This window comes from Aspergillus thermomutatus, assembly GCF_002237265.1.
Source record: "Aspergillus thermomutatus strain HMR AF 39 chromosome Unknown NODE_157, whole genome shotgun sequence".
In the NCBI taxonomy this organism is placed as follows: Eukaryota; Fungi; Ascomycota; class Eurotiomycetes; order Eurotiales; family Aspergillaceae; genus Aspergillus; species Aspergillus thermomutatus.
In genome coordinates, this window is record NW_020798206.1 from 44634 (window position 1) to 70778 (window position 26145).

Consider the following 26145-nt stretch of genomic DNA (forward strand, 5'->3'; position numbering starts at 1 on the left):
TCATAAGACGCCTGCGGCGACAGAGGACAACCAGCATAATTCTGTCGCCCATCATCCGCTGGATTTACTGTCTGTCTTGTCTCGGCTGCTGTGCGTCCAAGAATTGATACGTATTTAGACGCCAAGTTGCTCGTTCGACTCGCAGATTTGAGGAACTCCATGCCTTGCTCTGAACTGTATTCAATTCTTTTGGTGTCCGCATCACCATTCGCCAGTACGCACCTTAGTCTGTCCATGTTCTGTACGTGAAGTAATACCCCCATCGACGTAAAAACATCTAATGCAGCTCTGTTAGTTTTGCAATCCCAAAGCAGAGAAGATCTCATCAAAACTTACAATGGAGGTTGTATCTGAGAGAGTGGAGTAGCTGATTATCATATTGAGCGTATATTAAGCCCACAGTCTGACACGCCGCATCGATGCAAGCTTTCGAACCAGCTATCGTAGCTTCTCGTAGAAAGGCATCCCCAATATCTTGCCGGGTGAAAAGGAGAAGCAGAGGTCGGTGAATAAGTAGTCGGATTTGAAGGTATCTAAAACATGTTAGGCTCCATAGAAACGTTCCCTTCCTAAACGTAATCTCAGCCTACCTAATCCTCATGACAGCCTGTTGACGTCGAAAGACCCGTCCCTCCATCGCATCTGTGTCTTCTAAGAGGTGCACAGGTACATCAGTCCACCAAGCTTGGAGTTCCCCGTCAAGACGGACGACCGTACTGAGGATGAGGTGCTGTTCTGGGATTGGTGATTCGTAAGGATCCGCAGCAGATCTCGCTCTCACACTCTTTGCTGTGTACAAATGATAGAGAACTCTCTCTATGATCTTTGATAGCTCGATAGTATGTCGAAAGAACGCGATTGTCGAAGGACAGCCCGCAGGCTGTCGAGCGACGGATGATCTGTCGTGAATGTATTGATCATCGATTAGCGAAGGACAGGGAACATCCTCCGCATCCGCCAGCTGGAGTGCCCTTGGGCGGCCAAGCTTCATGCTAAGAGTCTGGTCAATGATGAAGCACCCCCACCAGACTCTTTTTCGAACCTCCTTTTCCAATGCCGTGAGTTCTAGACCGTCGGCATTCAACTGGAGGCCAATGCTAACGGCAGTCCGAATCATCAAGCCAACCAGGTTCCAGCATTCATTGAGTTCCAACGTACCCTGAAGATAATGGGAAAGTAAAAGCAGGACTTGAACAAACTCCAAATTACTTTGCTGATAGATGTGGGACAAAGTGGTTTCCCGGGACCGGTCGACGAAAGGGCGAACGATACCCGGGAGCCTGTGCTTGGGAACGAGATCGCAGAATTCGCAGCCATGCGCAAACACAATATTTAAAAGAGCGTACCACGAGCATCGCAAAGGGCTATCCGATGCCGAACTCCACATCCTTTCGTACTCGGCTCTGAAAGTTCCTTCGTGAAGGAAAGGGTAGAGGGGATGGAAACGTTCAAAATAAGCGTCCACCATTCCGTCCGCGATGTGCCGGTCAGGGATGTGGAAAGTAAGTGAACTTTTGTCCAAGTGGGCCTTATTATAAATTTCGCATGTGGATGACATCTGCAAGGCAGAAATTCCATGTTTTAGGTCGCTCTTCGGCAGGTGAACACCAGGGCTGTGTTGGGGACTGCCTAGTATGTTTGAGACAAACGCGATTGTCGACGATTCTCCAAAAAAACCTCGGAGCTCAGCATTCTCTTTTAATGGAGCTGTTGGCGCTAGGGTGGTTGCAGCCAAGCCTGACACATTCGGATCTTCACTTGGCGGCAGGGTGCAGGTGTTATAAGTGGAGGACGCTGGTGGAGGTAAGGTACGAGGATATTCATCCGCGCCCGACGAAGTCTTCGAGGTTTCCCGGTGGTGATTGATGGAACCTGCAGATTCCCCAGACCGGCGATATATTTCAACTCGACTGTCTAGATCGTTTGCTTCATCCGAATACTGGCAAAAGGTCTCCCGGCTTCGACAATCTCCACATTGAGGTCGCACACCATCGCAGCGATGTTTTCTTGTGCGACAATTCATACAAGCTTGTCGAGAGGGCAATCTTCGCCTTTTAGATCGAGGGAAGACCATGGTGAATCTTGATGGAAGGATAGAAATCAGAGGGCAACAAAACAATATTAAAATCATTCAACGCAACTCATTTATAAATACTAAGAGCAACTGACCTAAAGAGTTGTTTTAAATGCGGGGTAAATAGTGCAGTGCAGAAGCTGGGCGCATGTACAATATTATTTGCCGATCAGTTTGCAGTTTTCCCTGGCACATCAACATGAGCGCGATAGCCATTGTGTCCTGAAACATCCATACATTAATGTCATACACCTCATCTTCATAGAGAGTGCATTTGATACGAAAGCAGTAAGCTAAAAGAAAAGTAGACAGCATTGAGGGGGACGGTGCTGTGAGGACGTGATACAAGATCATATTACTAACTACCTGAAAGTCACACAATAATTTAGTTAAATAACTAGTTAATTAACTGGCTTAACTAAGTCAGTCAAATACATAACCAACTTTAAGAGAGAACGGCTTATCTATGTAGCCGTGGTCATCCCCACCTAAACTGCTCTTTGCTGTAGGTGGGTCTCACCTATACGTCCATCCATCTCACAGTAACGCTCAATTTTTGAGCCTTTCCTTTACCAACAGCCCCCAATATGTCTGAATCACCCAAAACGCCTGAATACCGGCTTCGTGGTGCCTGAGCAGCAGTCAACGGGTCGAAAAACCTAATATCTCTGCGTTAGCGCGCGAGGATGGCGTCTCCCGGCATCGACTTACAGCGAACCGCTCGTACAGCATCACACAAAGTCCTCGAAAACTCCTAAGAAGCTGCCGTGATTCGCTGGATCTAGGGGCTTGATAAATATGACAGTTCCACTACACCAAAGATGATTGAGGCTTATGCGAACCAGATTCTATACCGAAACACACCCGACGCCGACCGCGCGTATCCACCAAACTGTTGGGTATACCTATGTTCCCCGGGAGGTCCTACAAGCTGTATGTTTCGGGGCTTGAAATCCTCCATCTCGGTCTAACATTCCGAGACCAATGGACAAGCCCGACAAACTGCTCAAATGTTTTCCTGGTGTAAAATTACCGGATATGAGGCCGCTGTATAGCGGAAATAACGGCTCTAGCATCCTTCAAGAACAGATGAGACTTAAGGACCTCTAATACTGCCCCAGCCCGCACCAGCCTGATGTGCAAAACAGCCACTGGAATTGCAATACTAGAATCATGAAGTCCGATGTCTGCCTCGATGCGTCTAAATTTGCGCCAAATGCTATTTCCGGCTCTAGACTGGAGTATCTGCACCAACTTCATGAATCAAGCAAGGGGAAGCCGGCATTGTCCAAGGTCTGTGATGACGTCTTATTTAATATCAGGGTCTTATACTGACAGAAAGTCACGTCAGGAAACTATTCCCGCGTTCCGCGAGGCGTCCGAGAAAGCTGCTGTCAATTTGCCAGGTGGAGAAGACATCTTAATACCATCCCGCGACCTGGAACGACAAATCCCCTGTCGTGCGTTTCGGAATACCAAGAGTCCAGCTAAGGGTGTTCTGCTCCATATCCATGGTGGTGGGTATTCTTTAAATACCGAAAAGACGTGAGTAGATTAATTTGGCTCAAGATTTAATTAACGTTAATAAACTGAAAATGATCTCCAACAAATAGCTCAGATCCAACTCTACAGCGCTATGTTCAATTGACAGACTATACTATTATCTCAGTTGGCTACAGGCGAGCACCGGAGCATGTCTTCCCAGCTGCATTAGAAGACTGCTGCGATGTTGCCGTGTATCTAGTCAGACACGCTCAACAACAGTTTGGTGCTCCATTCTTCGTTATCGCAGGTGATGTATGTCATCCTGTGCCAATAACTCCCTCGCATTAGATCCAATCACCTAACCTTTCTCTTGCGTGGTAACAGTCTGTGGGAGGTGGACTCACTCTACAAACCACATTCCACCTTCTCCGCAAATTCCGCGATTTCTACCTGAAGGCTCTCGTCCTGTTCTTTGGAGACTTCGCTCCCTCAGGACTTCCCGCTGTGCAACATGTGCAGCAACCACACATGGTCGATGCCCAAACCAGAGAGCGTTACACCTCCTATTACTTGCCCGGCCGCAGCACCATGGACCTCCAACGCCCTGACGTAGCTCCTTTCTATGTCAACCTGGAAGAATTTCGGGGCCGCTTGCCACCAGCCCTATTTTTGTCAGGTACGGTCGAGACCCTTGTGGATGATAGCATCATGATGTGCGTTAAATGGCTGCAGGCTGGTGGCAGTGGGATATTGAAGCTTGTTCCGGGCGGTTTTCATAGGTTTATGGCTCTACCATTAGAAGTTGAGGTAGCAAGGGAAGGATGGAGTCATGTCGCTGAATTCCTGATCGAGGTGCTTTGATTCCAAGCTTTTCTTGTCAAACCCCTGACCACACTGAAAGAAATAAATCCACAAATGTTGTCTCAGTAAAATGTCTCTATTTGCTGAGTCAAGGTACGAAGCAAAGTAACTTCAAAAGCATAGAGCGAACAAACGAAGATGAAAGAACTTTCTATTTTTCACAAAAACTTCCAAAAATCCTATTCTCTATATATATCCGCGTAATTGCTACAACATTGCAGTCTCCAAAGCTATGTATTTCTTCTAGCCCCTGACTCGTTCCTTAAAGTGGTGTACGATTAAGGATTCTTTTTGCTAACTACCTCCTCGAGTTTTTCAATTTGCTGCTCGAGAGCCAGCGACCTTTCAACCTCAGCTGCCGGGGCGTTGCTTATTTTGGTCGATTACGAGCGCGGTATGAGCCCGCATCACCAGCCCTGGCGCGTTCGGGCTGGCCTGCGTGTTGAGTCCGCTTTCCTCTTTCTTCATAAAATATCCTACGAGAGACTTTCATGCGTGCGGAATAATTCAGGAATGTCACAGTCAAACATGTCCAGCTTGCCCACTAAACCCGACCTGATATCACATTCAGTTCGGGAGGCGCATGACAATCCTGCCAGTAACCTGGCCATCATTGATTCTCCTTGCCGCTGCATCAATCTGGTCAAAAGAGATCTCCTCCACCAGGGGACAGACGTTTCCTTCCACAGCCAACTTGAATAAATCCTGCATCTGCGCCCGGGACCCCACGGAGCTTCCAATCAACCGGAGACCTGCCATCAAAAAGGGTTACACCAAATCTCTCCCAATAGCAGGAGTGCTTCTTACCTCTGCGGACCAACTCAAACGGCGAGATGGGTAAATCGCTAGGATTGATCCCGACGCAGACAATAGTGCCTGCATTGCGGACACACTCAGTGGCTTGCTTGTAAGCCCAGAGAGAGCCAGCTGTGCAGATCACGGCGTTGGCTCCTAGGTTATTGGTCAATCTGTGCGCCTCTGCGGTGACCTGTGACAGACAGTGAGCTCTCTAGTGTGACCACTGTGTAAAGGGAGAAAGAGCTTACATTATCGGTCTTGAAATCCAAGAAGTGGGTTGCTCCAAAACGCATGCAGGCCGCTCTCTTATCCTCGCCGCTGCAGCGGGTCAACTCTAATGTAAGCTCACCTAAAGGGAAGAAGGATGTGCCTTACGTATCGACCGCAATCACACGATATCCTTGGGTCTTGGCGATCTGGACCCCTCTGTCAGAAATAATTGTTAGTATACAGCTGGAGAACGACGGTGTGGTACGGTGTAAGCAAGAGAGCAAATCACGAACAAATGTCCCAGTCCGCCACCAGCACCAGGGAGCAAAAGCCATTCACCTGGCTTCAAGTTGGCTTTACGGACAGCCGAGAACATTGTGATCCCTGCTGTAAACCGTGGCGAGGATACCATGTCAGTCTTGAGAGATGATCTAGTCGTACAAGCTGAGCTTGCCGTAAATTGGTGGGTATGGCATGGGGTGCTTCATCTTACCACACAGCAATGGAGCAGCAACGGTGTCGTCAAGTTCATCCGGCAGGCGATGGACAAAGGCCGCATTGGCGGCAACATATTCTACAACCAGAGTCAGGGCAGGAAGAAACGGGTTTGTACAACAGCCTTACGCTGAAAGCATCCCGAAATATTCTGGAGGGTTTCTCAACGTCAGTAGTGTCCTGAGAGACGCTATCACGCTAAAAGCCACCTACACGTCCTAAATTTTTCTGTTTTGGACACACTGTGTAGTCCACATCGCATATTTCGCAGTTCTGACATGCTTCGCTGAGCCACCCCAGCCCGACTCGCTGATTCAACAGGTCCCCAGGAACATCCGATCCAACTGGAAGTGTTCTCAGCGTTTACCCTGCCCAGCAAACATGCATTTCACGCGACCAGGGTACTCGCAGAATGGCCAATAATCATACCTTTGACGACGTAACCAACCCCTTCATGCCCCAGAATTTCCTCAATCAATGGCGTATGCCCGTAGAGCCGGTTGAGATCGGAATGGCTTGAGAAAGTCAGCTTTACCCACAAGGCTTTCACTCATTCCCAGTATTCTCTGCTTTAGAGGGTGATCTGGAAAGACTAGACATACCACAGCCCTGCCACGTCGAGCTTCACCATGACTTGATCCGCCTCCACTTCCGGAACGGCCACCCCGTCACGGATGACGAAATGTGCATTGGGGCCGGGGTTGTCAACAAAAGCAGCAACTTGGGTACAAGGAACGGTATCTGCGGACGTCATCCTGAAACTTGCGTCTTCTATCAAGAGCGTAGTTCGCGGAGCAGTGGGAACCTTTTTTATAGTGTTGACGCAATTCGGGGAAAAGTTGGAGACGCAGCTGATGCCGCACTGACGATGCAGTCAACTCAAGTGAATGCCGAGATAACCCGCAATTATTGACACAAGTACAAGCGCGTCCACAGCTAAAGGCTGGAGTTATGTCTTGCAATTCATTGCGGGTCAATTTACCGTACTTGCAGGGCCCCACATGGGAACCCGGAAACCCGGCACAGTTTATCGACACCCACGGTGGATTTGCGGGGTAAAATACCGGGGGTGTTTCAATTAATGGTTTCAGGTGTTTCGGTCATCGCCCGGCTGATAACAATTCTATAATACATGTAGATAGATCCCAGGCAATTGGTCTCTTCTCGTAATTTGGGTGATAAAGAAACCCGACATCCACGTCAGAGTCCCCAAGGTCTGGGCGCATTGCGGGGAGCAGGATCCTCGGACATATGATCATTTGGTTAAAAATTGATTAACAATTAGTGACTGAGAGAGGGCCACATTGGATGGATTCAGATGCAGGTTAACCTGGATTTACAAGACGGACGCCCGTCACAATTATTTCATTTGAACAGGAGCTGGAATTGCTATGAGCCTACTACGCTATGTCACGTTCCCCACTGCAGATTCACGCCAATCCAGGAGCTATGTGTATTGACTCCATTATTTACCAGGTACGCGGGGTTTCGGGAGGGTAAAGGACCCTTCCCATTCACCAAGTTCCTTGGCACTTGGCAAACTTTCCATGTACACTATAAAAATACGGGGCCAAAGTCTTTTACATCAGATCACCTCTAAATTCTCTTCTCATAATATATCACAATGTCTGCAATGGATACTGGTACGAATAAAGAGAATATTCAGTTTTCTCATGTGGAGGAAGTCTCTCCAAGCATGCTCAGTCAAGCTCATCAACAGTTTCTCCTCGAGAGACATGGCACCCTAAACTTGGAGCCAATTCCTTCCATGTCACCCAATGATCCGCTCAACTGGCCACGATGGAAGAAATTGGCCCAAATGTTCTTGGTCGTGGTGCACGCTTTCATGAACACCTTTGCCGCTGCATCTCTTATTTCAGCCTTTGCTGTGATCGCCGAAGAGTACGGCGTGTCGATCGAGAAGGCATCTTACTTGACTTCCGTGCAGGTATAAAGCTCTCGCGGGTGGCAATTGAGCCAAAGATGATCTGACAGACATCATAGATTCTCTTCCTCGGCATCTTTCCTCTCTTGTGGAATCCCCTGGCCGAGCGATTTGGCCGCCAGCCCATCTATCTGCTGTCCACATTCATGATGTGTGTGTTCAATATAGCTGGCGGCTTTTGCGAATCGTATGGCGCACAAATGGCCACACGTGTCTTGTTTTCCATCTTTGCTTGCCCTCCACTGGGGTTTGGAAGCGCTGTCGTGACGGAGCTCTTCTTTACCCATGAGCGGGCGCAGAAGATGGGGTGGTGGACTCTTATGATCACGCTCGGGATCCCGCTCGGTCCCATTGTGTTCGGGTTTGTGGTTGAACATGCTGGACTCCCGTTGCTGTTCTGGATTCTGGCCGGCGCGAATGCTGTCCAATTTCTGGCCTATTTGGCCCTCAGGGCCGAAACTCTCTATGACGGCAGGGACGAACTGGACCCGGCGATTGCAGCTCAACACCCATCCGCTGTCTCCTCCCGGAATGCCCTCACGATTTCCAAATTCCTCCGGCCGTTTAACCTTTTCGCTCGTCCTCTGGTCCTTCTGCCAGCGGTCTCGTATGGTTTCTTTTTTACCTATGCCAACACCGCGATCACGGTCGAGCTACCGCAACTCTTCGAGGAGAAGTTGCATTTCAATACCCAGCAAGTGGGTTTGCAATATTTATCAGTCCTGGTCGGCGCGGGCCTAGGAGAACAAGTCAGTGGCCCGATTTCCGACATGTTTTTGACCAAGTACACGAAAAAGACGGGTCGCCACTGTCCGGAACATCGGCTGTGGATCGCCTATATCGGGTTTATCACCTCCATAGCGGGGATTATGGTCTGGGGCGTTCAGCTAGATAAGATGGAGGTAAGACTGCAACTAACTCGTCTATCGACGAATTGTGCCCGTGTTGACTAGATGTTTATAGCACGAATGGAATATCACACCACTGGTTGGTGCGGCGATCTCTAACTTCGGATCTCAGATCGTCGGAACGACATTGATCACCTACGCGGTCGATTCCCATGAAGATCTGTCAGCTCACATCGGTATTTTCGTGAATATTATTCGACAGACCTGGGCTTTTGTAAGGCACCCTTCTCCCTGCAATTGTGGCATGCCCATCAGGACAAGGCAGACTGACTCAAACTAGATTGGTCCTTTCTACTTTCCTCCCATCTATGAAAGTTTAGGCTTAATTGGTGGCTCTGGCTTGCTAGTTGGCCTTCTCGTTGTCGTTGCCGTGGCTCCTATTGTAGTCATTCACATTCGTGGCGAAAGATCACGAGGGGACTAAATCGTTGACCTCTCTCACGCCACGCCGCTAGGCAATACTGAAGGATGATCTAATATTCTGAAGCCTGTCAGATCCAGCATTTATTTTCAAGGTCTGTAGCGAGTTCGTGCTAGGGGGACCCTGGGTTCAGCCTGAATCAGAACAGTGTGTTTCTTGCGTTCGCCTGCGGCAGAGATGCGGATGACATGTTGATATGGTACTCGTAACTTTCAAGAGTAGGATTCTCAACCGCCAAGGTCATAAGATGAAATGGCCGATACTACCGAAGGAAGACCGATGTATGAACAGAGCGCTGTATAGTGATATGACTATTTGATGCCTTGTGTCCAGCGACCCACCGCTTGATAGGTTTTCCTTCCTCAGGACGATTGAGATAGCACCAATTAACGCCCTCATTGGCTTTTTTGTTCCAGATAACCCTCCCACGCTCTCTCGGTTCGTTGTCTTGCTCCCCCAGTTCCATTTCTGCCAATATTGTATGGTCCGGCGAATGAGGGTGTCATGCGTATTATGAGCACTCCCTCAATCCAACATTTTCTGGAGTCTTTCAGACCGGCCATCTTCTGCCAGCGTATTTGGACTTCAACAGTCTCAAGGATCATTGGTTTCCATTACATGGAATTGGAGCTATATCTAAACAGAGACATTGATTGCTATCATTCTCACAATCTGTAGACACCCATGTCACACTCTCAGACGGCTGCACTCTTTCCCTGTTCCAAAAAGTCTCGTATCCAAAATGTAGCTTCCTCAACCAAGTCCTTTGAGCTCTTTGTCGCTGTCAGAGGTATTATGTCGATTGTTTCGTCACCCATGTTGCCCTCAGTTGCTGAGCTTGACTCGGTCGGATTTGGTAGGACTAAAAATCTCGTCCGGCCAGACGATAGGTCTCGGATATGATCCCTGTCCACGATGGTGAGGATTGGGCCGTGCTCGGGACCTTTATCGCCGTGCAAGTCCAAGTGACCAGTCCCATTTATTTCTGGACCGAAGCCTGCCGATTTCGAATCCAGGACCGGAATACCCAGTTGCATGGAAATCAATGTGACCACCAATTCCAGAGCGTCCAGTTCGGCCCCACCAAGCGAACTTGGAACGGAACCACTGAAGGCTACAACAGATCGACAGGGTGCCTTCGCTTTGGACGAAGTCCACGCTGTGACAATAAATTGTTGAACCATCTTCGCCACCAGGACCTGATCAGGTGCTTGGGTAGCCGCGAACGTCCTAGACCACCGGAGAGATTTCTCTGTCTCAAACACAACAGCACGTCGGGGTTCCACATTGCTGAATTGACGCTTGAAATATTCGAAGAGCTTGACCGGAGGGTTTTTCTCTGGGTTGCTGGCTTCTTGTAGGCGTTTCAGCCATGTAGGTGGGTCAACCAACTCGAAGTCCAGGCCCGCCTGGCGGAGATATGGGACGATGTCATGGGTCCAACTGACTCCATGAGGATTGACAATGTTGAACACGCCTGAGGCAGCGCCAGACGTGGTGATTTCCATCACGATCTTAGCAACCACATCGACAGGCAGCCAGCGCACCATTTCGTCGAAGCTTGGCAGCGAATGAATGGTAGTCGCGGACTGCATCAGAAGGGGAATTGCTTCTGAACTGTTCCAGATGCCATACACCGTGTCCCCCACAATTTGCCCAATTCGGTTGATATAGACGGGGATCCCCACCCGGGCAGCAGCGTTCATACATACATGCTCAGCCACAAACTTGGACAGTGCATAGCCAGTTGGCTGTGAATTGGACGGACTTGTGGGCAACGATTCTGGCACAGTCTTATCCTTGGCCCGGAGAACGGTTCCTATCGACGATAGGAAACTAAACGTGGCGGGGTGGGGCCCATGGGCGCTGAGGCAGAGGTCAATGAGATTTTTCACTCCGGCAATGCAGTCTCGTTCGAGACTCTCGAGCCGCAAGTTGAAGTTTACAGCCCATGCACAGTGGTAGACAACGGTCAATTGGCGAACAATTCGGTCATATAGCTCGGGAGAAAGCCCAAGTGAGGGACTGGAGAAATCTGTGGGGACACAGACAATCTTCTTTCGAACTGCACTGGGAATATTGAAATAGAGCTTTCGGGTATGCAGGGAGCGGAACACACGGTGGCGAGCGTCTGTGACAGAAGCGGCCCTAACCAAACAATATCCCATTCGCACCTGGGGGTCCAAGATCAGGGTTCTCAGGAGATGTGCTCCTAAGGACCCGGTACTCCCGGTCAAAACCTGCAAGGAACGACTTTAGCAAGGGAAGACTCATATTAGCAGTTTTAGGGGGATTCTTACAGCATACTGGCCCTGGGACTCAGAAGTTCTAGGACGCGGCTGGTGTTGTGCAAATTGACTGTATTTTTCGATCATCTGGTTGATTTTGTTGTTGTCCGGCAGGGATGCACTCTGAGGGTCCTGAGAGTCCGAGCTCATGTATTCTGCCAAAGAGCGAACCGACGGATGCTCAAAGACAACATTGAGACCCAAAGCCGGTCCTCCAACCTTCTTCAGTATGAAGTTTCGCAGTTGAGCGGCCTGAAGTGAGTTCATGCCCAGTGCAAAAAAGTCGGCATCATCGGAAACCTGGCGGGGGCTGAGGATTGCTTCGGCTCCAGTACGAACCAAGGAGAGGATTTCATCCTTGTTCAAAGAAACCACCGTTCCGGCTGTCTCGGTGGAATAGTAGTCATCGATCTCTTTGCTGAACCGCACGTAGAACCTTTTCCTAATCACCGAGTCCTTGTCGGTCTTGGGATAGGGAGTATTGGGAGGAAGAATAATCACCATGTCCCGACTCATTTTTGCATAGTCAGGAGTCATAACCTGGGCAGCTTCAATCGTGGGCCAGACAAGGTCGAGGAGGTTTTTCGCTGCAATGTCGCCGGCCGCGGACGAAGGAATCACTAGCATGCCTGGGTACGGCTTGCCAGTTCCGAAGACGACTGCAGCATTGACTAGCTCGTGTCGCGTCACCGCCCCTTCGATATCGACTGGGTTGACTTTTTCTCCGTTCTCTAGGACCACAATATCGTCATTGCGGCCGCAATACTTCCATGCCTCTAGGGAGGGATGCTTGACAAAGAGGTCCTTAGTCGCATACGAGCCATCATCGCGATTGGACATGGACTTCGATGGTAATCCAGGTAGGCAAACCAACTCATAAGTACCTTTCTCTCGGGGCTCAAAAGTAAGATATGGTTTCGCTTCGGCCGTCGGACGCAGGTAGTTCCAGGTTTTGTCGCTTCGAGGTCGAGTAGACATCATCAAAGGCCCCGTTTCGCTCCTGTTGTTAAGTTGTCAGCTGATGTATTTGAAACCCCTGACGAGGACGCAGTAATATGCATTGATACGGTTTTCCGGTCTGCATAGGGCAAGGGGTACACCTACATCCCATAGACGCTGACCAAGTGGACCCCAGCCTCAGCCAACATATTTCCCAGAGAGTCGGGACACGGCGATCCTCCAAAAGTAACCAACTGCAGCTTTTTCAAAAGCTCGATTCCCTTGGAAGGCTCTGAGAGAAGCTTAAGAGCGTATGGGACAACCGAGAAGAGTTCGAAGTGGTGTCTCTCCAGGGATTCGATCAGATAGTCCTTTGTCAAAGGCAGCGAAACGTTGTAGAAATAAACCGGCCGGCCGGTGATAATGGCACGGAAAAGACTTCCCATTCCATGGGTATGAAATAGCGGCAAAGTCGAGAAACACCGCAGGGTCAGCTTCTCGATATTCCGCTGGTAATTTGCCAACGCTCCCCGCTGCGTCAAAGGGACTGGTTTCGGGAGGCCGGTAGAGCCGCTCGAATGAAAGATCCATATCGGGTTTGTACTTTCCACGGTCAAGTCGAGGCCTGGTGTCAGGTTCGTACTCTCCTGTGTGGGTGTCGGGTTGCCATAACCATCTTGGGTGGAGATTGGTATGATTGTGGTCCCTGGAATGTCTTCAACTTTTTCGCGATGTTCTGGTTGGCAGACCACGAATTTTGCGCCGGTGTCTTGCAGGAGTCGAGTATATGCCTCTTTTGTCAAGCGTGGCGAGAGCAGTAAGATCGTATGGCCCAGCTTACTTATAGCCAATAGTGTGACAATGTAATCCAAGTTCGACACTCCTAGCAATGCTACCACAGTCGGCGCTTCGTTGGAGGACTGTCTAGCTTTGATCTCAGGCAGGTATTCTGTGGCCGCTCGAAAAGCGAACGTATCAAGTTGGGATGCAGTGTACCCAATGTAGTCAATCCCGGCTTTTGGGTAGAACACGACCTGCTGGTCTGGGTCACCGGCGGCTTTGGTTCGTAGGAGTTCATCGATGGTCCAGCAAGACTCTTGGGATGGGTGCCCATTGCTCTGAAGTCCATTCAGCTGAGGCTGGGAACCATTGTCTTCTTGCCGCTGTCCCATCGTTTGGTTGTGTGGCCGACCGTTGTTGAATGTCGCGATAGTTGAGGATCGACGAACGACGTTCGCCCTTGAAGTCGGTTGCGTATCTTGTCTTTCCTATCCCCATGCTATTTATTCGCGACCAATTCAATGGCTGAAAAGTATGGGGTAGCATCGCCCAGTGATCAGCTTCGTCAGCCCTATTTTCTTGTCCCCGAGGCTCGGATGTTCCCCGCATAACGGGATCCCCGCATTCATTTCCCGAACCAAGACCCGATGGGCACATGGCTTACCTGAGACCGCTGTGTTACGAATCATACATACAGTTGGAGTGTATACATGGGGTATAGTCCGAGACCGGGGCCAAAACTTGTCAGGTTGTTGTTGGAGGGCCCCGGTCCAAAATTCAACAATGTTGGAGCACTAGTCCGTCCTGGGTCACGTGCTGGGGACAACCGTGCTTAGTCGGCTACCATTAGACAGTCGGGCGGCCTCAGGCCCCCTAATAACACACACACACATACACGCTCTCACAAACGATGACATGGTCTGACTGGTCTCCATCAAATAAAATCGAATGCCCCAGTTGCTATATTGTCTTATTCTACGCACACGTATACTACATATAAGTATAGGATGCATATTACTTTCTTGAAACATCATGTCGGAATGACAATGTCATTCCTGAGAAATTTGTAGGCACATAAGGGTCATACGTGAAATGTACGGGATGCAAGCTTCGAATCATACCTGGGACTGATGAAGTCACTCACCGTCCCAAGTCAGCGGCTGGCCACTCGCAAAAGTCCAAAAATCCTCCCATAGCATGTTCGTCCACCCAGCCTCCTCAAATCCTAGATCAACGCCATCATTTAAGTCCGCAGTCGGTTCGCAAGACATAGAGCTGGTATTCAGATTCACAGATTCCTGGTTGCCACGGCCAATTGGCCCGGGCGCACTGCTTCTGTTGATATCTGCAGCATTCATCCCTGCATTCTCAGTGTTAATTCAATGCCAAGTTCAATTCGACATCGATACGAACCTGACTGGTCTGCTCGAATTGAAGTCCGCATTTTCTGCAGAACTTTGAAGGATTCAAGAGCAGTGGTGCTGCGTTTCATTAGAGCCAAAATATCCTGGCACTGCTGCCACGCTCGATCCAAGCCCTCCCTATCAAGCATATCCCGAATAGACGGACAAAGGTCACACAAAACCAGAACCATGGCGGAGGTGAATGTGTCTGAATAATATAACAAGTCAGGCTAGATCCAGCAAGTACAAGAGGGGGAAACTGTACAGTAGAGGTTGTACCACCATGCTCCGGCGCCGGTGCTCAGAGCACTTGCAGTCACGTTGACTAGGCAAATTAAACTTCGTGCAGACTCGATACAGGCCGCCGAGCACTGCCGCTTAAATCTCGAGATGAAGTCCAGACCGGGTTCCATACCACGGGTCGGAGTTCTGCTGGACCCAATACTGGCGAGTTCGATGTCACAGAGACGGATTAGAACCGGCCGATAGAGAAGAACACGTATAAGGAAAAAGCTACGCTTGTTAGTTCAGGCATTAACACCGACGGGCAGATAGACGAACCGTTCTCCCAGAACATTCCGTTGAAGCTGGACCAGATTCTCTGGCTCTAATGCACCCGGAGGCACTTCGGACCAGCGAAATGGTGCTGGAAGTTCCCGTTCAAATTTAGCGAGCTTCACGTCAATGTCGATGATGGTTTGGGTTAGTTGGCTCCATGCCCGCTCGTCCAGATCATCCGTCCTTTCTTGCGCTGTGTCAATCGGGTTATAAGCCTTGGACAAGACATCGCTCAGAATTGCATTCAACTTCAGCGCCTGGATAAAGAAGGACGACTTGGCGAAACCTCTGCTCAGTTGGGCAGCATCAGCACCTCGCTGAGTGAGGCACTCATCATCAATTGGACGGGGCAGGGGAACTGTATATTGGTATGATATCGTAGCGGGCCGGCCGAGCGTGGTGCTTAGCACTCTAGTCATAAAATTCTTTCGTCAGTTATTCTTTCTCCTTGAACTGTTAGAGGGATAACCCACGTATCCAACAATACGCATTCATGCCATGTCCGCCTCCTGATCTCGAGGACAAGCTCGGATCGCATTTCATCCCCCTCTGGAAGATGCATCCCAAGGCCCTGGGCTATCCGACAAGCTAGACCAACGACGTTCCAACATCGATTGGGCAAATTAGTACTTTGCAGGTATTGTGCCATGATTAATAAGGTCTGTACAATGGCCAGGCTCCCACGGTCAAGGATATCAATGTGGCATAGGCGGTTGGAGCGGCGGAAGAATAACTTCGACATGGCCTCCCGCTGTTCGAATGGATCGTCAGAAAACTGCAGTCCAAGAGCGAACATCATGTTCAAGGCTGAGTAGAATACCGGCTGAGGACAGTCCGGTGCTCCTAGCCCGATCGCATGTGAATCGTCGTAAGGCGCTGGTTCAGCAGTCCATAGCCGTTTATAACCATTCATCAGGGTTTCCCAGTGTATAAATGGATAAAGGCCGTAGACACGTCGGTGATAGAGATCGAGAAGCTTGTCCGCAATTGCCCGAGGTGGTAGAGAATAATCCCCTGCGCTCTCTGCATCAAAGGCGAGGCAAACCGATGGCCCCTCCTTTCTTGGTTGACTGCGAAGGGATCTTGGGCAAAATTGGCCTGGGTTTTTACCCGTACAACGGTAAAACACTTCCCGCACCTGATTGAAAAAAGAGGCTGCGGACGACTTTCCAAAGTATCCTTCGTTGTCGGTCACAACGCGGCGATAGCCAATGTATCCAGTGCCCATGGCATTGACGGGATTCTCATGGCCATCCTGTGTCTCAGCAGCACGTTTTGTCGTCAAGAAGTCTGGATTTGCCTGTGGACCAGCAGCCGCCTCTGCTACCACCTCTGGCGCCGCTCTACCCTCTTGGACTGAAGGCACCGACACCTGCATCGGGTCATCAGTGGTATGTCGGCTCTCTGCATCCCACCTAGGGAAATATGCTCTCTGATCGGACCCAGACGGTTCCAGTTCCTGCTGGCTTGTCATGTGGGATCTTCGAACTTGACAAATATTTTCCAGGTGACGAATACGATCATGCAAAGTTCGAATGTAGCTGTCACTCGGTCCATCAGTAAGCATGTACAGCCGACCAGGTATGGTGGGCAGCTTACTGCCTGTCAACAGCTGCCTTGGGTATATCATTCCCATAGTTACACAGTTTCTGACCGTGGTACCGTCGACTGCAGGTCCCGCAGACAGGTTGGACGCCATCGCAGCGGACTTTACGCTCACGACACTCTTCACAGGCAAGGGCTACCTTGTTCCGTTTTTTGCGAGGCTGCTGTGTTCTTAGCACGGCCAGTTCCTCTTCCTTTTGCTTGGTCAGCGAAGTCATCTCAAGGGATGATGAGAAGCGACCGACGGGGATACCAGAAAGGGCATTAGATGTCATATCGGGCACTAATTAAGGGAATATAGAGAGATGATGTTCTGTTCCGTGCATGATATGCCAGAGAAAAGTCCGTCCGAAACTGCGGCGAAACTGCACTGGGGGAAATCCCATGCGGGGCCCCGCACTTGGTTTGGTCACGTGCCTGGTTCGAGGGCCTTTCGTCATCCAATGCCCAATTGGGTAGTTAACGAACTACCTAATTCTCTGAGCAAGTTGCCCCTGAGATGCGTACACCGATATTCGGTCACCAACGGATGACTGCATCCTGCTGCCGAGGAGAAACAAGGCTCGGTTGTTCTCAAAGCCACATTGTGTGCAAGGACCCTTACGAATCGGTCCCGAAACCCCGAAACCCCAAAATGACCTGGAAGTCTCGGAAAGTATTTGTTATTTCCCCGCCCTCAGGGCGTACCCGAACACCCTCGCCAAAACCCACTCTGTGAAGCAGATGCAAGAAATCACTGGCGTACAACGCGATTAGTGTCCCTGTATCATTTACTGTAATGTGCGGGGAAGCCTTTTGCCGTGGTCCCGCATCAGCACCCTTCATGCTGTTACTTATATAGAGATCCTAGACAGCTCTCAACCTTCGTTTCAGAGTCCCCAGATTTGATTACTTTCAAGATGTCACACCTCTCAGCTCATCAAAAGGCTACCGAGTATTTCAAAGGCCTTAGGCCTGGTCCGCCAGAACCAAGTGGTGCTACTGTGGCTTATCGGGAGCGAGATGAGTTGGCATATGCGCTGTCCCGAGTGCCCATGTTGACTCCCAGGCCGCTCCGGATTATCGCAGCGGGTGCTGGATTTGGCGGCATTGCACTGGCGAGAGCTATCCATGCCGGACAGGTTCCTGGAGCGTCTTTGACAGTCTTTGAGAAAGACGCTGGCGTCGGAGGCACATGGTGGGAAAACCGGTACCCAGGGTGAGTTTTATGAACCCGTTTGCGCAAGCGTTGCGAAAATATTCTAACCAAGCTTATAGATGTGCGTGTGATGTGCCAGCTCATATCTACCAGGTTTGTGAATCAGAGGGGACACTGTGGGAGGGGAGGCATTGCTGACAGTGCGAAGTTCTCATGGGCGCCAAACCCAACCTGGAGCGCATTTTTCGCTCCCCAGTCGGAAATTCGAGACTATTTCAAGAATGTTGTCGACCAGCACAATCTTGGCCAATACATCAAGCTTTCACATAAGGTTGTCGGTGCTAAGTGGAATGAGGACCGGCAGGTCTGGCAGGTGGAGGTCGTCAGGACTGACGGAAGAGACCTGGTGATTTCCAGCCAGGGAGTTACGGAAGGCCAAGTCGGAGAGTCGTGGGTGGAAGAATGCGACATCTTCGTGAACGCCGGCGGGTTTTTCAACAACTGGAAGTGGCCCAAGATCCCGGGCCGCGAAGGCTTCCAGGGCCGGATGTTGCACACGGCCTACTGGCCTACTGATGCAGACAAAGGCATCGAAGGAAAGGTCGTCTCGATCATCGGCAATGGCAGTAGCGGTGTTCAGGTTCTGCCGGCGGTTTTGCCTCACGTCAAGAAGATCTACTACCACATCCGAAACCCCACCTGGGTAACACCTCGGATGGCCGAGAAATTCGCTGGTCCGAAGGGCACAACCCTAAAATACAGCGAGGAGCAAAAACGAACCTGGTCTGAAAACCCTGAGGAATATCTGGCATACCGCAAGGCTATTGAGAAGAACTTGACGGAGCGGTTCTTCATGTACATGGACAATTCGACTGCGCAAAAGCAGGCCCGCCAGGCGTGTCTGGATAACCTGCGAGAAGCACTTGCTGCCAAGCCCGAGCTTCTGGAGTTGTTGACGCCTGATTACGCTGTTGGGTGAGTGGTATACTATGTGTGGAAAGAGGACGGGAGCTAATTATTTTAATAGGTGTCGCCGTCCCACCCCCGGAATCGGCTTCCTGGAAGCTTTGATGTCGGACAAGGTTGAAATCGTCTTCGGAAGCATCGCCGAATTTACTCAGACTGGGATCCGGACGGACAATGGCTACCACCATGACAGTGAAACCATTATCTGCGCAACAGGGTTTGAGCTTTCGATTGCTCCCCGCTTCCCCATTATCGGCAGGGACAATGTCGATCTCCAGGCCGCCTGGAAGAATAAGCCAGAATCCTACCTTTCTCTTGCTGCAGCTGACATGCCGAACTATTTCACTATTCTGGGACCAGCCAGCCCTCTCGCGCACGGAAGTATCCCCACGTCCATCGAATTTGTGGTTCGATACATCTGCAAATTCGCCAAGAAAATGCAGACCGAAAACATTTCCTCTTTCTGCCCGAAGAGCCGTGCTGTGCGGGCCTATCAAAACCACGCCTTGGCTTTCTTGTCACGGACCGCCTGGGCTTCATCCTGCTCTAGCACTTACAAGAACGGCACCAAGACTGGCGAGCTTCGGTCATTGCATCCTGGATCAAGGCACCAGCTCTATCACCTCCTCACCAACCCGCGGTATGAGGACTTTGAATGGACCAATCTGTGCCCGGATCCTGATCTTATGTTTGCTTTTATGGGCAACGGCTTCACAGTGAAGGAAGAGGAAGGCACGGAAAATGATTTGTGAGTCTGGCCAGAAGATCATCGCAACTTGGGACAATGCTAATGGACGCTTCAAATTAGTTGGTTCATCGAAATGGATGAAGCTGGCAAGCAGATCGTTCCCTGTACTAACGAATTTCGAGCAAATGGAAATTTGGAGAACCACTCAACTGTGAATGGGGACGGTATCTTGGAGAGCCACTTGGCTGTGAATGGAAATCGCAGTACTTGATTACTTGTCTTGAGTTGATGCTCTGGGAACATCAGTTGTTGTTACAATGTTTAATATTTGTTTTTGTGAGCATTGTCCCCCTAAGGTTCATGAACATCGCGAAATCTGTCTTTCTTGTGTTGTTTCAGTTGTTTTTCTTTAGTAAACAGAGTGTCAAGGCTATATTTTAAAACTACAGTAAAACCCCTCTATAAGCATTGCTAATATAAGAATAACCTTGGATATATAGTAAACCACTAATATAAGTATCTATTAGCTAGGCCTCATATACAGGGTGTTATACTTCTGCTTAGCCACTCACTTGCGGTTGGGGTCAGCAAAGACATTCTCTAGATAAACAAGCATATCAGTGGTGTCCTTGTAGGGGTTCAGGGTATCATCTCTGAGACAAGGAGCAATATGCTTGCGGGCGTTTCCTTTAGTTCAGCTTGCAACATAGGCAATTCAGAGGGTTAGAGTATTATAATAATCAGCATTAGCTTGCAACTTCTGTTCGATCACCAGAAACCAGTCTTTAAATCAAGGGTCTTTGCTGTTTCCTAGGAGTGGAGGGTCAGGGATCTTGATTGACTTACTGCTAATTCCAGCTGGACAAGTCTGGAAGCTAATACTTCCAAAGCCACAGGCAATCTGTAGGGCAAATTCATCTCATTTATGCCGTGCTTAGTCCAACTACCTAAGAGCATTATCTCATTCCTAGTTAGCAGCATTCAGTGCCACAGTCAGACAGTTATGCTTAAGAATTGCTGCTTCCTTTAGTCCTTCAGGGTATTAGCTTCTTCATTCAGTTCAATGACTCATTTGTTCATCAGAGTGAGATCCTCACCTCACTAGTCTGACTGGTTCTTAAGATTTCTGTAGATCTGGGTGATCGCCTCCTAACAGCAGGTTGGATCAGTCTTCCAATGCTCAGTAAATTCTTTATAGGAGATGGATTCCGCCTTGCCACTAGTGTCTTCATCCATCCCATCACTCTCAACTTGGTTCATGAGAAGGGTTAGTTGTCTAGTGAATCCACGGGCGTGGCTGCCCTCAGATGGGAGAATCTCAGCTGGTTTAGCCCTTTTGTCATCCATTCAATCATTCATCAGTAATTTATTCTTGGTCTTTTCATTTATCTTGATTCCCTCGTTGGTTCGCACAGTTCATTCAATCCAACTATTTAGGCGTCGTTGGCACACGGAAAAATGCTTGCTTCCAGAGAACAGAGAGAGGACCACAACGCATTTAATGAGTGTGGTGAAGATCTCTGCAATCTAGTAGCAGGGAAGAAAAGAGAAATAAAGTAAAGCTTAGTATTATATCACACACAGCTCATTTGTAAGAAACACATAGTAGTATTAGATGCGAATACTAAGCTTAAGAAAGAAGAAGAAGAAAAAGAAAGAGGGAAGGAAAGAGAGGGAATCTATATATAGCTTAATTATAAGATATTATGATGCTGTTAGTTATATAAAGTAAACAGAAAATCCCTAACAGAATCTCTTAATATAGAATTACTTCAAGATGGCAGTCAACAGTCTGGTACAGCAGAATGTAAGCAACCTCTGAGAGGGCTATCACAGAAAGTGCTGTTTTATGTGGCATACAGAGGTGCGTCGCTCGCTTACATGCGTCAATATATGTAAAAAGAGACAACAGGCAGACAGTGGGAATAGCTTCAGGATAATAACAGGCAGTCAGGCTCCAGCAGCCGCAGAGACTCCGGACTTATTACCTATGAAAACCTAGAGCCATAATTTGTGATGACCGGCAGATCAGGCAGAAAAGACGAACGTAATCATTTCTTGTTTGAGTCCTATCATGAGAAGAACAAAGGTGGAGAGGGAAGGGAGAAGGTGAGAGGACCGAAGGTGGTGGTGGGTGGTATGAGACCTCCACTAACCCTAGCCCTGAGCCCTGAGCCCTTCCTTTCCTAATGCAGCTAACTAGGTGCAAAGGGAGACTACATCAGAGACTACAGAGTCAAGCGCGGTGCTGCGCGCAGGGTCATCACATAATTGATGACTGCTGAGAAGGAAATGTATTGGTAGAGCTATGTTGATAGAGCTTGTCGAGGAAGAAGATAAAACTGTTTGAGTCCAGGTTCTCTTAGCCAGCTATATGGTGTTTTTTAGTCAAAGTTTTAAAATAAAGAAACTACTATACAAGAAAGATGTAATATCTGCGGGGTATATAGCAGTTTAAACAAAGAAATTGTAACAGTACTTAAGACTGACAGGTGTGTTAGGGCTGGTGTCAGAATACATTGTTATCAATGCCTTGGCTGCAACAAGAGTTTAGTTCTTAACACCAGCTAAGGTCTCACTCAAAGTACCAAAGAAATAAGACACAGGAAGATAATAGAGGCCACACTTCAATTTAAACCATGTTTCTTCTCACTTTGTGATGAAAGGAATACTGGTGTTACTCTTTATTGGTGTCAGTCTCAGCATAACACTTGTGTCTTAATATAAGAGAAGCTACTTTGATCTGCAGAATCAGAGCTGTATAGCTAGTGATATAAAATGGCTAAGCTTTCCAGTATTTTTATACGTGATTCTACAGATCATTAGATTACCATCTAGTGTTTGATCAACTGCTGGCGCACTACTGAATATCCACTGCGATCACTATTTCACACTCCCTTGTCCGCCCCCTCATCTCTCAAGTCATAATACACCTTCCCTGTTCATGGCCAATCCTCGTAACCTATTCCGTCAGGCTCTTTCCTGTGTGATTCGCATATTGCAGGGTCCTCTAACTTTGGATGACCGAAGGCTGGAAACCAGGAGGCTAGAAGACCGGAAGCTTGCTGTCATTGGGGGGTTTTGTGTTCAGCACTACCTAGGTGACGAGCGTCGGGAGACTCAGGTTTTCCTTTACCATTTTTGCTTGTTCTGCTTTACGACACTTGTATCTCTCTAACATGCATTTGGCAGGATCTGGACCTCATGATCGAGTTCGACTACCCAACCGATGACATCAGGGTAGCGCTTGCCAATGCAGACCCAGATCATTTTCGACTCCGTGCTGATGTTCTATACTACTGTTCCGGTACCGACTTGGTCCAAGTGGATCTAATTTCCCACCAGACTGCACTGCCTTACCATCATCGCAAAATCCCTGACCCTCCCCGTGAGGTTCTCCCCGCAGACGCAACACGGATCGGGGACATCCAAGCGGAGCATCCGCCTTTCCTCTCGGTGCAGGATATGATCGCGTTGAAAGTCTACTGCTGCGGGACGCGTTCCACTCAAAGGAAAAACCGGGTCGATGCTCAGGATGCCTGGGAGCTGGCCGCCGTGCTTCCCGAGGTCGTTACTTGGGAGCCATGGCAGCGTGACGCTATCCAGGATGGGCTGGAAGACGTTGTCTGCTTCTTTGATGAGACAAGGAATGACTGGATAGCAGCTCTTCGTCTGTGACTTGATGGATGGACACGGGCATGGAGATGCCTTCTTTCTCTTGCTCCTGATGGGTGATGTGATGCTGGAGCTTTGCCGGGTGTTCTGGGGTTTACCAACATTCTACGTTGAACGTTTTGTATCGAGATCAAATTTTATTGGAAGCTCATTCGAAAAATTTAACAGACATCATAAACGAATGACTAGGTACTGCAAACATAGGAAGACTCAACAAGCCATGTGAAGGAGACGAAGCCAAGGTACACAACGCAACAAGTAGAGATTCAAACTGACAGGAGAAATAATAAAACAATAGGCAGGAGCTGTGCCCATTTCGCATTCCTCCTTCCCAGCAGCCAGAGGTACGCGAGCTCCTTTGCCTTTGCCACTAGAAACGGCGTCCTCCAGACGGACACCCCTGTTTATCCGAAGCGTCCAGCAGCCCTCATTCTTAGAATCCAGGGACGCACTTCTTCATGCCTCATTGCCCACGGAAACGCGGTCTCCGGAAGCGCACCCTTGCTGATCAAATCCTCCCGCAGGGGAACAATGTACTTGCGATTGTATTCCTTCACAGGGAGGTTGTCATCCAAATATGCTTTCCAGATCTTTCCGAGCGACGGATCCAGCGTAGCAGGGCTGATAAAATCCTCACCCATTGACACTTTGTACACATACTCACTCATATAGTACAAGTAGACCACCCAAAACTCGCCCCTGTCCAGCATTTCCCATTCACGCGCAACGATGAGAAACAAAGACTCCGTGTAGCGGGTGGGAGTCGGGATCTGGAGTCGACAGCCTGGCACCGTAAAGCGACCACGGCCGAAACCGGGACGATCCTCGGGAAGCCGGGGGTCGGTTGCCAGCATGTAGTTGGGGTCGTCCGGCGCCGGGTCCTCGAGGCTCAAATCCGGCAGTGCCCAGAGGGCCTCGGACTTTCGATGCAGGCAGAGGTCTCTATGCATGCTGCCCTGCTGCATGCGGTTGTAGGTGTCTTCAGGGAACTCCTGGTCCGGTGTCCAGGGGAGCGAGTGCAAGTGGAACCAGTGAGCGGGCCAAGGAACTGATCTCGTCATTTCCTCTTTCTTCTTCTCCTGCCATTTGCACCTAAAGGGGAAGTCTTGGCCATCGGAGAAGCCCACGTCCCTCAGGGCCTGGATGGCCGCGTCTATCTGATGATCAGGAACTACGAAATCGACATACTGTTGCGGTTAGTTGTCAACACATCTAAACAGGCGAGGAATTTATTCCCTGAACTCACCTCCATATGGACAGGAACACCATACGTGCTCAACAAGCAGGTGTCCCAGAGGACACTCGGGATTCCAGCCACGCGAAGAACCTTTTCCACTCCAACGATCAACTCGCGGAACGGGACATGCTCTGTATACTTGAATTTGGACATGGTGGGGTGTTTGGAAATAGATCAAATGCTCTTATCAGTTTACAAATAGAGACGGCTTTCTAGAGCAGAGGGAGATCTCATAACATCCAAGGAGGCGCCTCGACCTGTTCTTAAATCCCGGGTCAGAACAGAATGGCCCAAGAAACCGGACCAGAATGACAGAACATAAAAGTCGACAATCAAAGATAGACCCCGGGTGACATGGAAAGTTCACTGCAGAAGTCCGGGTTCCTTGCTGACTTGGCGGGGGAGAATCCTCGGGACCTTGACTTGGACAAAGGAATAGACACAACCTTGCAGTCCAAGATACCTTACTATACCAAGTCCGGCCAGTCAGCCAAGTAAACCGTTCAGGTTGTTGATTCACCGGTTTCAAGTTTCTTTTAGGCAGCCCTTGGTTGCATCCTCTAGTAATTAAAGAGACTGTGCTGAGGGGTCCTGAAAGAGGGTGCTCCAGAGCTTCCTCCTCGGCTTGGATCCATAATAGCGACATCCATTTACTATTTTTCTTTCTCTTAATATCGCCTGGCTTGCCATGATGTTTTTTTCCTTTATGCAAATCAAGCCTGTGACATGCTTCATTGAGTATTAGGCCTATGTACCGCTTGATTATAGTTCTTTTGAACTAAAAGTATAGGATTGTCAGCATCCATTGATCATACATTATGGAATCAATAGTTAACATCAGCATATATAGACCATTTGTTCATACATTGGTACTTTCATACCTTAGGAAGCAGATCCTTGGACTACTTACCGACAGCAGCTCCAGACCAACCCGCGCACAGATACTTAATAGTGAAACTGCAGTTTTATCACCTTATTCTTGACATATAATATATTATACTATGCCTATTATTAGAAAGTTTAATACAGTATAATATTCAGAAATTACTAGTTATTTATATATAACTCTAAAACTCTATCAGAGCTTGATCCTTCTTAAAGAGTAACTATCTAGGTGATCTATATTCCCTAGGCTATGGCAAATATAAGGGCTTTCATCGCTTAGTATTCGTAATCCGGATTGTCGCATAGTAGAATATCCGCTGCTCCCCCCGAATCCAATTGAGGTATCTTGCCTGGTGTTAGGAATCTCATCCAGGCTGCAGATCTGTGAGTGATGAAGCGCCTCCCTGTCCCACCTACTGAGCATTGATAATAAATCTTCATGATAGATCAAGCCCGCCATTCAGGTAGCAACTGACTTGGTCATGCCAAACTGCAGCCTCGCACGGCGATTAGAAGCCGCCATCATAACATGATGCTTCATAAACCGGAGCTGACGAAGTGCGTTCTGCCTCGATTGACCACACTTATTTTCACGCCCATGATTATCGGCTTCTGAAAATACTCACACCAACTATGAATGTAAGGTTCTGACAAGTTTTGTTTGTTCCTGTCTCATGCCGTATGCAGAAAGGAATCAGACGCAATGAAGCAGCATTCTATGTGATGTCTAGCCATTTTTGGCATCACGAGTTTTCTGCCATATTTAGGGCTTTGATATCCAAAAAG

General features: G+C 49.0%; 8 protein-coding genes across 8 annotated transcripts; 4 read left to right on the top strand and 4 right to left on the bottom strand.

Moving 5' to 3' along the window:
* Nucleotides 1-332: 332 nt before the first annotated feature.
* CDV56_105370 (uncharacterized protein) lies at nucleotides 333-2074 on the bottom strand (the record flags this gene model as incomplete). Its single annotated transcript, XM_026758989.1, has 3 exons — nucleotides 333-350; nucleotides 401-533; nucleotides 591-2074. The coding sequence occupies 3 exons, from the start codon at nucleotides 2072-2074 to the stop codon at nucleotides 333-335; spliced, it is 1635 nt and encodes a 544-aa protein (XP_026612758.1).
* Nucleotides 2075-3247: 1173 nt separating this feature from the next.
* Nucleotides 3248-4420, top strand: CDV56_105593 (alpha/beta hydrolase; the record flags this gene model as incomplete). The annotated part of the gene is made up of 4 exons (XM_026759212.1): nucleotides 3248-3367; nucleotides 3426-3619; nucleotides 3688-3871; nucleotides 3944-4420. The coding sequence occupies 4 exons, from the start codon at nucleotides 3248-3250 to the stop codon at nucleotides 4418-4420; spliced, it is 975 nt and encodes a 324-aa protein (XP_026612759.1).
* Nucleotides 4421-4987: 567 nt separating this feature from the next.
* Nucleotides 4988-6677, bottom strand: CDV56_105727 (uncharacterized protein; the record flags this gene model as incomplete). Its single annotated transcript, XM_026759346.1, has 10 exons — nucleotides 4988-5172; nucleotides 5228-5408; nucleotides 5467-5536; nucleotides 5594-5644; nucleotides 5722-5859; nucleotides 5927-6002; nucleotides 6053-6074; nucleotides 6167-6267; nucleotides 6353-6438; nucleotides 6526-6677. 10 exons carry the CDS (start codon nucleotides 6675-6677, stop codon nucleotides 4988-4990), a joined length of 1062 nt encoding a protein of 353 aa, XP_026612760.1.
* Nucleotides 6678-7547: 870 nt separating this feature from the next.
* Nucleotides 7548-9200, top strand: CDV56_105910 (uncharacterized protein; the record flags this gene model as incomplete). Its single annotated transcript, XM_026759529.1, has 4 exons — nucleotides 7548-7871; nucleotides 7928-8770; nucleotides 8832-8990; nucleotides 9057-9200. The coding sequence occupies 4 exons, from the start codon at nucleotides 7548-7550 to the stop codon at nucleotides 9198-9200; spliced, it is 1470 nt and encodes a 489-aa protein (XP_026612761.1).
* Nucleotides 9201-9892: 692 nt separating this feature from the next.
* Nucleotides 9893-17045, bottom strand: CDV56_106067 (uncharacterized protein; the record flags this gene model as incomplete). The annotated part of the gene is made up of 10 exons (XM_026759686.1): nucleotides 9893-11437; nucleotides 11498-12485; nucleotides 12590-13663; nucleotides 13900-14020; nucleotides 14349-14564; nucleotides 14618-14815; nucleotides 14873-15120; nucleotides 15169-15576; nucleotides 15639-16706; nucleotides 16765-17045. The coding sequence occupies 10 exons, from the start codon at nucleotides 17043-17045 to the stop codon at nucleotides 9893-9895; spliced, it is 6147 nt and encodes a 2048-aa protein (XP_026612762.1).
* A 624-nt stretch (nucleotides 17046-17669) lies between these two features.
* On the top strand, nucleotides 17670-19833 carry CDV56_106566 (flavin-containing monooxygenase; the record flags this gene model as incomplete). The annotated part of the gene is made up of 5 exons (XM_026760185.1): nucleotides 17670-17968; nucleotides 18028-18061; nucleotides 18117-18883; nucleotides 18936-19622; nucleotides 19683-19833. 5 exons carry the CDS (start codon nucleotides 17670-17672, stop codon nucleotides 19831-19833), a joined length of 1938 nt encoding a protein of 645 aa, XP_026612763.1.
* Nucleotides 19834-22506: 2673 nt separating this feature from the next.
* CDV56_106837 (uncharacterized protein) lies at nucleotides 22507-23240 on the top strand (the record flags this gene model as incomplete). Its single annotated transcript, XM_026760456.1, has 2 exons — nucleotides 22507-22686; nucleotides 22755-23240. 2 exons carry the CDS (start codon nucleotides 22507-22509, stop codon nucleotides 23238-23240), a joined length of 666 nt encoding a protein of 221 aa, XP_026612764.1.
* A 401-nt stretch (nucleotides 23241-23641) lies between these two features.
* On the bottom strand, nucleotides 23642-24627 carry CDV56_106896 (uncharacterized protein; the record flags this gene model as incomplete). Its single annotated transcript, XM_026760515.1, has 2 exons — nucleotides 23642-24424; nucleotides 24484-24627. 2 exons carry the CDS (start codon nucleotides 24625-24627, stop codon nucleotides 23642-23644), a joined length of 927 nt encoding a protein of 308 aa, XP_026612765.1.
* Nucleotides 24628-26145: the final 1518 nt, after the last annotated feature.